We start from the raw sequence: 13,733 nt of genomic DNA on the forward strand, positions 1-13,733 counted from the left end.
TGCATAGTTGTCACCATCCTAACTGATGTGTCTTTATTTTTTCCTTACATGACTCTTGGTTCCTCGTTGTCATCCAAGCACTCAATTGCTTTGTCATAACAATCCACCTTAGTCCTATTAATGTATCTCCAATCCATGCCCAACGACATAATGTATGATCCAAATGGTAATACCTCCAAATGTTTTTGGTAGGAATACCATTCAAATCAAATGCACAACCTCTTACCCAATGATGAACTCGCTTCTTTGTACCTGTAGCCAACTGCACTAACCAAGACTCTACATGCAATTCCTTACTCAAACCACACTTATCCACCAAGTTAGGGTCCTAACATAGCTATAATTAGATTCAGGGTCAATCAAAATAGAAATAACTTAATCACAAAGATTACCATCCATCTCAATGATAGATGCCTAATGGTCTTTCTATTTGTTACCAAATGATGCATAAATATGAGGAATACTTTGACCAACATCCCCAACATTTTGTGTGTCCTATGCATTATATATCTGAGGTCTACTGCCCTGATATTGTGGACAATCTCTCCTGCGATGATCCCCTCCACAAGTCCAACACCACACAGGCTCCTTATTTTTCTCCTCAGATCGATGTCCCTTTCCTCTATCTAATGCATTGAACCTCTTAGGTGGTGTAACATTCTCCTTATTACTTGAATCCTAAGGCCTTGCTTTCTTGTCCCATTTCCCTTATTCTTTTCATTACCTTTCTAGCCCGACTTAGTCTTAGATATGTGATTCAATTGCTCATAACAATGCCTTATATTTTGGATGGCCTCCTCTAAGGATATAGGCTCATCGAACTCAATCCTGTCTTTGAATTCAATCGGTAATCCACTGATGAACCTCTAAATCTTGGCCTTTTCCTCTATGAGATAAGGAACATACCTCAGTAACTCCAAGAAAATGCTAGTGTACTCATCATCTTCTATCGTCCCATCTTTATCACATAGAACTCTTTTTCCCTATCATCAAAATATCTCTCTAACAAATACTTCTCCTTGAATATTCACTCAAACTCACTCCAAGTCAAGTCCTCCTCATGAATACATATGACATTCTTCACATCTTCCCACCAAATGTTTTCTTTACCTTTGAGATTGAATGTAGCTACTCTGAATTTCATGTTCTCTGAATAATCATGTAACTTGAAGAATTTCCTCATGCCAAGCAATCATGCCTCTGCATGTTTTGGTTTCTTCATCTCTCCATCAAAAGTGGGTGGCTTTGCTTTCTTAAACTCATCCGACAAGTATCCCCTCTCCTATCTGGAGTGTCCAACAACCTGCCATTTCTAACTGTGTCATCACTATCTGACCTGCGACCTACTGCCATATGCCCCATTAGTTTTATCCTCCTTCTCATGGCTGACCCGAAGTGGCCCTTGTCACTGCAAATCTGACAAGCTCTGAAGTATCACTACATTTAGCTCTACAAGTTTCTCCTATGCCTGCATGATTATGTCATTATCTTCCTTACAACTCCTTATTTCTTCCTTTAATATTCTTAGTGTATCTACCAAATCGAAAGTGTTCCCAACACCATATTGCTCTTTTGATTCATAGAGAGGGTATTTGTAGTCAGCCATATTGCTAGCCATTTGATATTTCTTCTTGCAAGGTATATCATGTCAGCTAAACCAAATCACAATAAACCAATGTACCATAGTATAGATCGGGGAGAATACCTTGTCTACTAGATCAACGAATCAACATTATAGATGTATAACATAATCATGACAACGTATAGAAACATAACATGTAAGCATATGCCCATGAAATCATCATTCTAGCTAGGGGCCAATGATCAATGCATGACCTTAACAACAACACACACTACAACCTCATGCATGACAACAATCATTACATCATTGTACACTTGAACACATGGAAACATGAACATGAATAAGCAATATGTAACCAACTACACACATGCATAAACATATATGATCAAGCATGAACGAACAATACTTGAAACCAACCTACAAGAATGATACATGCAATCAAGCATACCAAAATGTAACCAAACATACAAGGATGTAACCAAACATATGATAATGATACATGTAAGCAGCATATAACAATATGTAACTAGTCATACACTCATGATGATGCATTCCACAATAACAACATCAAGTTCCACATGGTGACATCACTACAACCATGATCAACATTATGCAAATGCAACAATCACATGGAATGCAAGTGTAAGTGGCACACATGCAACTGACATACATGCATGACCAACACACAACCCATCCAGTCCGAGGGGTGAACCATGCTTTGATACCACTCTATAGCCACCCTCCTCCCACATCTACCCAAGCAACTAACCAACTGGGGTAAACATGTGATGATAAGCCACTATGATATGATTCAACTTCTTAACATTAAGGAAGTGGAACCAATGGAAACACACCATACAAACATTCATCATCAGCTTTAGGAACCTCATGAACCAATCCAACACTTTAGGATTAGAATATATACATGTTGAGGCATTCATAAACCACAATCCATTAATATTGGATACATAATTGTAGTTTCTTAAATCGGATCTACAAAATACCATGGGCAGAATACCATCATGCCCAAAATCATGTGCAAAACCCATGCACAAAAGCATAGGTAGGTCTGCCCACCTAATATAGGGTCCAAAAAAAAATTATGAGAGCACTGCCCCAAACTTTGTGCAATAGGGCTATCGCCCCCCTGAAACCCCCCAACTAGCCGTGGAAAGAATATAACACACACTCAAAATTGGAGGATTCTATGTGCTTTCCCCTGCTTCTTCCTCTATGAAGTAGGGATCAAAAGGTTGCCATCCTTTTGTTTTGTGGGCCTACCCATTTTTCTTTTTAAGTACCTTTTTACCCAAGGGTATATGTCCTACAAGTGTCAATCTTGGTAGCATGATTGACATCTAAATGTTATATTTTCATAATCCATAAATTGGGTCCACTAGAAGTTTTTATATTTAAGTTGAATGCAATCAAGAAATCTTTACTTAGGTCTATTTTTATATAGATTTTGGTCAAGGTAAATAACTCTTTCTCTCTCTCTCCATATTTTTGAATGAGCCCTAAGTGTTGCTTATTTAAGGATCTTATGATGCCAAAAGAGGAGGGAAAGATTTGGTAATCTCACCCAAAAGACGAGAGGAAGAGTTGGTAACCTTACCCATACTAGCATATTGAGAGCACCATTGTTACATCAAAATCTTTGAAACAAAAAGCAATTAAAAACCCTACATTTCTCTAAAACCAAAAATCATAATTAATGTCATGTGATTTTATTTTAATTCCGTTATTTCACTTTTGTGAGTGCCATCTAAAATTTATCATTACTATTCATGCTTATTCAATATCTATAGTAAAAATAAAATTAAATAAAAAGTTAGGAACATTTTAAGTTTTTAATCTTTTTATTAAATATATTACTATTAATTTTTTTAACCTATAAATGGATTTAACTTATTCAAATACCTAAAAACACAATAAAATTTTGTAACTTTACTAAAAAAAATATTTATCATTACAAATTTCAAACTGAAATAAAACACATGTAAAGTTACAATCCATAAACCCCTCGCAATAATGAATAATATTTGTATTTCAGGAACCAAAACACGCCATGGATGCAACAGGAAAGCGAAGGCGAAGGGTCACCCTTAAGGGCCTTTAAAAGCGTGCTTTCACCCTGCTCCGCCATTGTTTGAAGGGAAAATTAGCTTATAGTTTTCAATTTTGTAGCAGTAAGATGAATCTTGATCAGATGCCGAAGTATATAAGGTGCCAGTTGTTAGAAGTTGATGTGTACGGAAATATTTATAAGGCCATAATGCGAGAAACTCAGGAGGAGGTGGCTCTCAAGGTTGCTCCCATTGAATTTGAATTTGATCGAGGAATTACTACCACTTATATCAGAGAGATATCAATTTTACGGATGCTGTCCGACAGCGCCTGCAACGTAGTCAAGTATAACTATTTTATTATTATTAGCAGAATTCCCTCACTAATTTATTCAGGGGGGGATGTTGATTTCAGTTTGCTCGTTTTGTCGACATCCATGTCTGCAGGTTGCGAGATGTGGAACGCCGTAAGAGTGGAAATGGCAAATTTCGCCTTCATATGGTATTTGACGATATGAAGTCGAATCTTTATTTATTTATCAACAGATATCGCGAGCGATCGCTCACAATACCGCCCCTGGTTATCAAGGTGCGGCGAGGCGATTTTGTCGATTTCTGCAAGGAGATTTAAAGCTTTAACGGAACCTGTGGATTGTATGTGAAAATTGTGGTTTTGAGGGTTAACGGTGTGATATTTTACAGAAAATTATGTACGAGCTGGTGAAAGGCGTTGCTTCTACGCACGGCCATGGCGTCATGCACAGGTTATCTCGTCTTTTTAAAATCTTTATTGAAGCTGCCACTATGAATTTGTGTGTACCCGTTAAAGCTTTACAGTGGATTTGTCTAAGCACTTCCTTATATTGAATTTTGGCTCTTTTAAACTTTAAAATTAAGTGTTAACACAAATTCGACTCGGTTCTTCTCGGCTCTTTAAAACTTAAAAACTATAAATATGTTGTAAAGGTAAAATTGTCTCATCTCTTTATGATATTTACGGAAGTTCTTACAGAGAATTTGAATTTATCTGGCATTATCCTGTTCGCTCTTCAAAAGGGCCATAGTAACCCAAATCTGGATTCGGAAAGTGTCATTCTTAACTCAAACTCGAATGTAGATTCCGGGCATCGGAGAACCGGCCGCAAAGTCTACGGTTGAGTTTGCGGCTGGCCCTTTCGATGCTACAATGTAGTTACAGTCAAGAAGTTATTATAATTGCAGGCAGTGAATTTGTTTGTGATTATTATGATTGTGAATTTGTCTGACATTATTATTATGACACTTACAATGAATTTGTCTGCCGTTTTGCAGAAACCTAACTCCCAATGCTATATGGATAGAAACGGCGGCCGAGGAATTTGTGTCACTGAAGATCGCAATGTTTTATTTTGGAAGAGCTACCGATTTATCTAGCAAGGCTTATACAAACATGGTAAAGAGCCGATTGGATAACCATGCTTATTGCAGTTAAAATAATAAAATTCCCAGCATTTATTCATGAATATCATTTAATGACAAATCGAGCATTCTTGCAGATAGGGGTGTCTTGGTACAGATCTCCCGAACTGCTCTTGGGTCAGGATACCTATTCTCTTTCTGTTGACATGTGGAGTGTCGGCTGCATTTTTGGTACATTTCTCTGGCCATTACTAGGTTTTTCTGAGTTATCTTTGTTTTTTTTAATGTACTTTTTAATTTTTTTGAAACTTGGCCGAACTTTCAGGTGGACGATTTTACTTTATTTCACTTTTCCTTTGGACGAATGAAGCCAACGGAGTTTCCAAAAGTCTCGTTTTCCTTTCTTGTACCGGAATGGATTGGATTCTTCTTTTTTGAATCCAAATTACCCGATTCATGCTGCCACATGGAAGCAAGCATCTCTTTCTTGATTCAACTTGTCTTTGTCATATTGTTTTTATTTCAACTTTTCTGTTTCATGCTGCTTTTTGAAACCATGACATGACATTGAATCAAGAAAATCATCATGTATGTGCCCCTTGCAATAACACTTCCAGGCTGCCATGACTTCCTTAAGAGGGTGTGACTACTCTATCCCCTCGGATTATAGTTTTTGGTCGCTCTGCCTTTTAGCTCTTGCGTTCAGAATCATTTAAAATCCAGCCTCCAATTTTAACACAAACTCTAGTATAAAACATTATACTCATGCAAGTCCCTAGGGCATGTCAAATGGTTTCAACAGATGTCTAAACCCATATAAAAGAATGGCTCTTTTTGAGATACAGTTTGACTAGCTAACCTTTGTATAATTTTATTTTTTTAATATATTTACCTTCTATTTTGTATTGAATTAGCTGAATTGTATAGAAGGAAGGCTCTCTTTGTGGGATGGAATGATTTTGAGATTCTTAAGGAGATCTTCAGGTAAGCTTCAAGTGCTCTTCTAACCGTTTCTTCATCATATTTGTGGAGTCACGGATATTTTGGAAAGTTTTTATGTTGTAAAAGATTGTTAATACAAAGTGGAAGGGAGGGGACATTGGTGACTGCTGGAATTTGAATTTATCTACCAATGTTTTTTTAATGGTTTCCAAGAGTTTAAAGCATTTTTATTCTTTATTTTTAAAGCTTACTCGGAACTCCAAATGAAGAAGTTTGGCCGGGAGTTTCACAACTCAGTTATTGGCATCCTTTTCCTCAATGGAAGCCCAGCGATCTCAGAACCAAAGTCCCGGATTTAGATGATGATGCTTTCGATTTGTTATCGGTAACTCGTCTCATTGATTCAAATGAGCTTAATCTTGTCAAATAATTATTACTTCTATTTCATTTTTATAAATGTGTAGGAGCTTTTTGTAAACAAATTTGTGTTTTGTTATTACTGCAGAAACTGCTGGTATGTGACCCTTCGAAGAGAATCTCTGCCAAGCGTGCTCTGTTGCATCCTTATTTCTCTGAGTTGAGTAAAGCATAGCTAGAGAGTACTTTGAGAATGTGTCCGTCTCCAACATTTTATTTGTCATAGGGAAGTTTGTGAACGGGTAGATGCAAAATATAGTTTGAGTGGGTTTCCACTGCTCGAATTAATGAATACTAAGTATACAATGTAGATGTAGGAGTACTAGGCTTGAAACTCAACATGTGAAATAAAACATGGTTTGATGGTTTGAGGGTTTGACTGGACCGTCTTTTGTCCGTTAAAGTAGTTGTTTTAATTCATGTGAGACATTTGTTAGTTTATTATTATTACAAGTTTGAAGGAATTTCCTTATATTATGTTGTGAATTTTATTAGTTTTAATAAAATTGTAAAGGGTTCGGTTATATTTTTATGAAAATATTGAAATTTTTAATGATTATAAATAGTTTTTATAAAATAAAAATATTAAAATTTTTACTGATTATATATAATTTTTATGAAAAATTGGTGATTTTAAGGCATGAAATTTTATTTTATAAAATTTGGGGTAATTTTGGAAAAGAAATGGAAATTAGCAAAAAGAAATTATGTGTATATTTTAAGGTTCAAAAAGTTGAATGTTGATAACATCATTTTCAAGACTAATAAAAATAGGTTTAGAATATGTAAATATAGTCCAGTGTAATCTTACTCCATTATTTAAATTTGTTCTAAATGGATAATTTCTATGGTAATATCATCTAACAAATGTAAATTTGGGGAATATGGGAGAATTGTCCCCCAATATTAATTGTATCCTAAGGCTGCCTTGAACTCTTATATGACAAGCCTAAGGAAGAGAATTCAAGGTCTTATTAGAAGAAGAAATTCATATGCATTAACTACCATGAGGGTCATGCATTCAAGATTTGCCTCCATTGTCATTAAAAAATGAAGATGTTGTGAGGAAAACAATTTGTAACAAAGATGTTTTTTTTTAAAGATGTTTGCTTAGATTATAGAGAGAAACACTTGAAAAAAGTCATAAGTTAGTGATTTGACCCTACTATTTTTAGGTTGTGACAATGCCATTATTTGGCAATGTTAAATTTGAAATCATTTTTATGTTCTTTGAGTTGGATTAAATCTACTTTTTCCAATCTCTATTAGTTCCTATTCAAGGAGAATAGAGGTATCAAAAAGCGTAGCCTCTATGGGATTAGCAAGTGAATCCATGACATCCTTTGTCGTTGAGGGAGTCATGTGGAATAGGCAGAGCAATGACCCATGTGGGCAAAGAATCCAAATCAAGTTTCATATTGGGATGGAGTTTCTTATTAGCATCAAGTGGTACTAATAGGATTGTGGGAGAGGCAATATCCTCCACTAAAGACAACGTATGCTCACCATATAGATCAACTTCCAAAGGAGAAGGCACCACCCAAGGAGTAGATGATTGATAGGATCCCCTACTAATGGAAGAGATCATGTGCATGGGAGCCACAATAGTAGAAGGAATGTTGTGTGGGAATATAGGAAAGACACACATGAGTGACGAGCTTTTAAACAGACCCACATCGACACTTTCATAGGTTGGAAGGTTTCTCCAATATATAGCATTATAGTGTAGAGAATGCAGAAGACCAATGACATGACAATAGATATAGCATAAAAGCAACTACAACCAAGGATAAAATCATAATCCAATGGGGTGTCAACAACTTCTATATTAACAGTAGCGGTCTTTCCCCTGAGCTCGATGGAAAATTCTAGAAGAACACCCTAAGGCATGAAGGTATGTCCATCGAAGGATTGAAGAAGCGTGGTACTTGACTTAATGAGTGTTGGAGAACTGAGGGATTTCCAACATGACTATGCTATGATACAGGTGGAAAATTCCTTATCCACAATAGTGCGATGTACATCTCAACTAAACACGTGCATCAAGATTTGAAAATTGACCTAACGGGATAATCTAAAATGAGGGGCATCAACATCAATTGTTATCAAATTCAACTCTGAGGGGTCAACCCCTCTAATAGAAGTGAACATGGATCTACATTGCATAGGGAAACTGTGTAACATCTATAAGGAAAACATGGCATAGGGAGCTTGGGGTAAGTCTTCAACAATATTGTAGTGCTAAGCAACCCTTGCATTGGGGTTATGTGTTGACTTGTAGAGAACACCCTTAGGTGGGCGAAACATTAGCTCCAAAGGCTTGCCTAGAGTGAGAGGTCTTGACCTAGGAGTGCCATAAGATTTGGCTCTTGTAGACAAGTTATTTTTCATTGCACATAAGGATAGTGCATTTTCTCAGGGAATTTTTTGTCCTCCCATTCCCTCATGATTTGAATGGAAAGTGATATCCACCCATGTTATTTACCAATAATATTGAATGATGTAACTCAATAAGGAACTGAGACTACTATAAGTAAAATGCCTCACCTTGCAAAAAGACAAATTAGTCCACTACAATGTGGCATTTAATAAAAAAATATTTTCCTTTCTTATGTTAGGCATTCACTATGTAGTTTCTATTCAATGTTTGGGTAAATGTGTAAGTTTTCTCTCCTCTTTCTCTCATCATTCATGGATCTCTTTGAGTAAATTGTAGATCTGAATGAATGCAAAATTTCATATAGATTTTTAACAACAATGATGGCTTCCAAAAACCATGATCAAAGCATAGAAACCCAAATAAGGGACTCTAGAATGTGAATAAATGAACAAGATCAGAAGAAGATCGCATAGCCATACTCGAAATACCTCACAATTGTTCTTCCTTGTTGATCTATTGATAACTAACCAAATGGCCTTGAATGGCGATGGATCTTATAGTATCAAAAAGAGTAGTAAGTTAGTTACGTGGCTCGATTTCTACCAGCACATTGAAAATCAGGGTTTTGAGACTTCGATTTGGATCCGAATGGGACGGTATGCCACAAATATGTACCTCCTACCACTACAAAATGCCAACATTATCATTAATGGTGTCGATGAAGGTTTCTTCATGTTCGCTAAATCCTACGATGATGCTTTCCAATTAGAGAATAACGTGCCACTGGAAGCCCAACTGGTTATGGGTATGGTCAGCCAACTTGTGAAGGATAAGAGCCTTTTGATCATCTTTGAAGCCCTAAGAACCCTCCTACACACCGGAAATTATTTTGAAAATTTCATCTTGATTACTCGTGATGTAACTTGGAGTTCGCAGTACCAAAAACTGTCGCCGAATGTGAAGGCCATGGGGCCATTGGGCTCAGCTCAGCTGAAGGACTTCTATAATGACTTGGATGTCTTTGTAAACCTAAAGCTGAGAGCCTAGGGACTTGATCACATGCTCATGGAAGCCCTGTTGTGCAGGAAGCACCCACTGGTGTCACATTTTAGCAGTATTACTAAGAGTATGGTGGTGTGCAGGGATTTTGGGTATACATTCAGTTTCACAATAGAACATGCACATTAAATCTGACAATTTATCTTCTTTCTAAGGACTAACTATATCAGATGATTCGAAATGTCTACAAAAATGTCTAAAAATTAATACATCATTAATAAGAGAAACATTTACAATAATAATATAAATCACAAAAACAAAAGTCTGAAATCAACAACTTATTTGAATCACAAAAGTCTGAAATCAACAACTTATTTGAGATCAATGAGTCTGCGGAGACTGTGAAGCATTCATTTTGGAATCTTCTGAAGAAGAGAAACAGGTTGTAGCTTATAATGACAACGGTCGGGAAACAACTCGGTTCTGTTCTATGCACTAGTGATATTCCAGAACCTGGGCATGGGGAACGACGCCTCACTCTACTCTGCAATCATGAAAGGGGCAGTCATAACGTTCAGTGTTCTTGTCTCAATGTTCATGGTCGACAAGGTTGGACTTCCTCTTCATGGAGGGTGGAACTCAGATGATTCTCTTCCATAGCATCATTAGGATTTTTCTCGAAATGAAATTCGGTAAAGAGGAGAAGATTCTGATTGGATATGGCATTGGAATCACGCTCTTGATCTGTATTTTCACTGTTGCGGTCTCGGGGCTGGTGTACAGCAAGATGCAGAATGGGTGATAGAATGCAGTGTTTGCGACTCTACTACATTAGGTCTTTCCCAAACTTCTCGTGCTATTTCGAGGGCATATGATCAGCATCGGAGCAAGATCTTTTCCAGGTCTCGCGCTTTGAATATTATTTTGGTTGCAGGTGATTGCATTCTAATTAGCCTTCAGCCAATTCTGGTTTACATGTCTAAAGTTGATGGCAAGTTCAATCTTAATCCTGTGAGTGTTAATTTCGTCAGAAAGGCAACAAAATTTCTATTTTCCATTATCATGCTCCTGTTCCAGGCCTGCAAACAAAAGGTCGGAGAGAAATCTATTCTCTCACCATCCGCAATATTGCAGGCACCTCGCTCAAATTACATGCTTACTGTGCCAACACTATTGTATACTGCTAATAATTATCTGTGAAGTTCATCATGCAACTTCATTTCAATCCAGCAATAGTAATTAAGTTCGGCAACTCCAAGGTTCTGGTTATTGCATTGTTGTTAAAATTCATCATGCCCCAGAAGTTCTCAATGGTGTAGTGGGAAGCACTGCCTCTTTGGTTGATTGGGATCACTATGAATCAGCTTCGTCCATTACCATAGGATACTACTGGGTTAGGTCTTCTGGTTGCAATTATTGCATATCTATGTACATTACTTTTTATTATTGTGTCATCTTTGGCCTTGGTTTATAATGAATGTACCTTAAAGAGCCAATTTGAGGAAAGTATATACCTTCAAAACTTGTTTTTATATGGAAATGGAAATTCTACGGAGGAGGTACGTGGTACTTCTAGGATGTCAGACTCAAAAGTAGTTAATGTAGTTACTAGCATTGCGTAGTTATCTAAATCATTCTCTTTAAGTTGGCCAGCATCATTTCACATCCTTCCTCATGCATCAAGCAAGCTAGGCCAAGCATGTTGGAGCTTTGTATTTTTCTTTTCTAGTAATGCATTTAGCAGCTAAGGGTGCCCATGGCTAAAGGGTTATTTTTGTTGACTATCTTAAAGCATACTTATGGCTGTGAAAAAATATCCCTATCAATGTGAATGTAATCTCATGGATGTATTATCAAATAATAACAATGGGAATAAAAAATGTGAAACTTTACTTATGGCTTCAAAAAAGTATCCCTATCAATGCAAATGTAATGTCATGGAAGTATTATCAAATAACAACAATGGGAATAAAAAAAATGTGAAATTTGAGTACTTGGAGGAAGGATTTTCAACCTCATTGGATAGTGAACATTTATAAAGATAGCCTCTAGATAAACCACCATATTTCTACTCTACATTAGCATACTGACAAATGAACTATCTCGAAGTCCATTTTCTAGGTTATGCAATGTCAATATTAGAATTGGCCCACAAGCATTACAGAGTATTTCTATCATTGGAACTTCATTCATCATGGTTATGGGTCACCCACAAACCCATGGTTATGGGTAAACCACTCAAACCCTTTCCATCGAAGACTATTTTCCAAGTCATACATTCTCAATATCACAGTTGGCCCACAAGCATTACAGGGTAACTCTATCCTCGGACCTTCATTCATCATGGTTATGGGTCATCTATAAACCCACAATTATGGGTCAACCACACAAAACCCTTGTCTTCAACAACAATTGGTTTTGGATCATCCACAAACCCATAGTTATGGGTCAACCACACAATTATTCTCTTAATTGGCTTATATTCAATAAAAGCTTCTAAGAAGGGAACTTGATGCAATGAAGACTATTGCTTCCTAAGGCAGGAGGATTGATTTGAATGGAAAACATTATCCACCCATGATATTGAATCACATGACTCAAAAACGCGTCAATAATACTATAAGTAACAGGCCTCGCCTTGCAAAAGGACAAATTGGTCTACAATAATGTAGTTGTAAATGATTTCTCCATTTAATAAAAACTTTATCTTCTTTTATTATGTTGTGAGGCATTCACTGCGTAGTTTATGTTCAATGTTTGGGCAGATCTATATGCTTTCTCTCCGCTTTCTCTCAACATTCATGATTCCTAGATCTTAGCCTCTAATATCTTGATCACCCCAAGCAGAGGTGGAGGAGGTTGTGCAAACATTAGTTGAGGCTGGGCAGGGAATGAAAGTGTCAAAATAGCCAAGTGATAAGTGGTAGTTAGTTACACAAGTAGACAATGAATCTCATCCATTCACAAGCACTCATGAGGTAAGTGATCCCCCCAATAAATATTGCAAGGGAATTTAACCTTTTGTCATCACTCATTTGTGCCTCCACCCTAATTAGGTCGAGATTGTTCAATCCCCTTAGTAGGTTTAGAAGTGTATTTCTACTTGTTTTTCTTCTTCTTCCCACTACGTGTTGAGGATTTTTAGGTTGCATGGACTACACCGTATGAATCTTAGTGGTTTTCTCAGAAAATGAGGCTTATTAAGAACTGGGAACAATTTTTGGAGCTTGTGAAGTGATGATCAGTTGCCCCAATTGAGTAGTAAATTGGCTCACAACATGAGAAGAGGCAAAACCAACTACACCATCATAATGTGGTCCCAGTTTAAGCTTATGTGGATTATTTTAAGGACGGGGAGCATTAGGGATGATGTCATGTAAATTTCCCTAACTAAGAATAAATCAAGTCAAGATGTTGGGCAAGCAAAATAGTTTGATTCTTAATAGTTTCCTTAGCCACAATGACAACCTTGGCTAAAGGTGGTAGCAAAGATCTAGTAAACCAATCTTTGAGAAACTAGTCAGGAATATTTTTCCTAATCGGGCACTTCCTATGCCTCCACTCCTCAATGTAATTAGAAATATGGTTAGAGATTTCCTACTTAAAGGTAGATTAGAGATAAATTCCAACCACTTTTCATGAAGGTAATTAAAATGTGGTTCATGAATGTTAGAATCGAGGTGTAGTCACTATATGATTCCTTATCCAACTCGATATACCATTTTGTGGAATCTCCAATTAGGGTTCTTTAGAAGAGATGCAACCTCACAAAATCGGCCACCAAGGAATTAGAAGAACATCATAGATGATAAGTGGTAATATGTGTAGTCAAGTTCTCTCCCAAGTTTCCTTCAAATTTGTGAATGTCAGACAGTAATTTGGCGAGCATCAGAGATGACACAAGATCATGGCATATGGTGTTGTTAGTTAGATTTTCCAAGTCTAGAAA

At 36.8% G+C, this 13,733-nt stretch overlaps 1 protein-coding gene and 1 pseudogene across 1 annotated transcript; both read left to right on the forward strand.

The window, feature by feature from the left end:
- Positions 1-3,776: 3,776 nt before the first annotated feature.
- On the forward strand, positions 3,777-6,757 carry LOC149148869 (cyclin-dependent kinase B1-1-like). The gene is made up of 8 exons (XM_089442301.1): positions 3,777-3,994; positions 4,096-4,237; positions 4,351-4,412; positions 4,960-5,080; positions 5,184-5,277; positions 5,961-6,030; positions 6,235-6,373; positions 6,494-6,757. Exons 1-8 carry the CDS (start codon positions 3,777-3,779, stop codon positions 6,578-6,580), a joined length of 933 nt encoding a protein of 310 aa, XP_089298427.1. The 3' UTR covers positions 6,581-6,757.
- A 3,546-nt stretch (positions 6,758-10,303) lies between these two features.
- Positions 10,304-13,733, forward strand: part of LOC149148870 (CMP-sialic acid transporter 4-like) — a 43,589-nt pseudogene continuing 40,159 nt past the window's right edge.

The sequence above is a fragment of the Pinus tabuliformis genome, chromosome 9 (assembly GCF_031772625.1).
Source record: "Pinus tabuliformis cultivar Carrire ecotype Pingquan chromosome 9, CPIR1, whole genome shotgun sequence".
Taxonomy (NCBI): Eukaryota; Viridiplantae; Streptophyta; class Pinopsida; order Pinales; family Pinaceae; genus Pinus; species Pinus tabuliformis.

Excerpts from the sequence above, each read along its gene's own strand:
- LOC149148869 (XM_089442301.1), top strand. The coding sequence starts at position 3,777 with ATGAATCTTGATCAGATGCCGAAGTATATAAGGTGCCAGTTGTTAGAA. Across the intron at positions 5,278-5,960 it reads GAGTGTCGGCTGCATTTTTG|CTGAATTGTATAGAAGGAAG; the intron begins GTACATTTCTCT and ends GTATTGAATTAG. Across the intron at positions 6,374-6,493 it reads ATGCTTTCGATTTGTTATCG|AAACTGCTGGTATGTGACCC; the intron begins GTAACTCGTCTC and ends TTATTACTGCAG.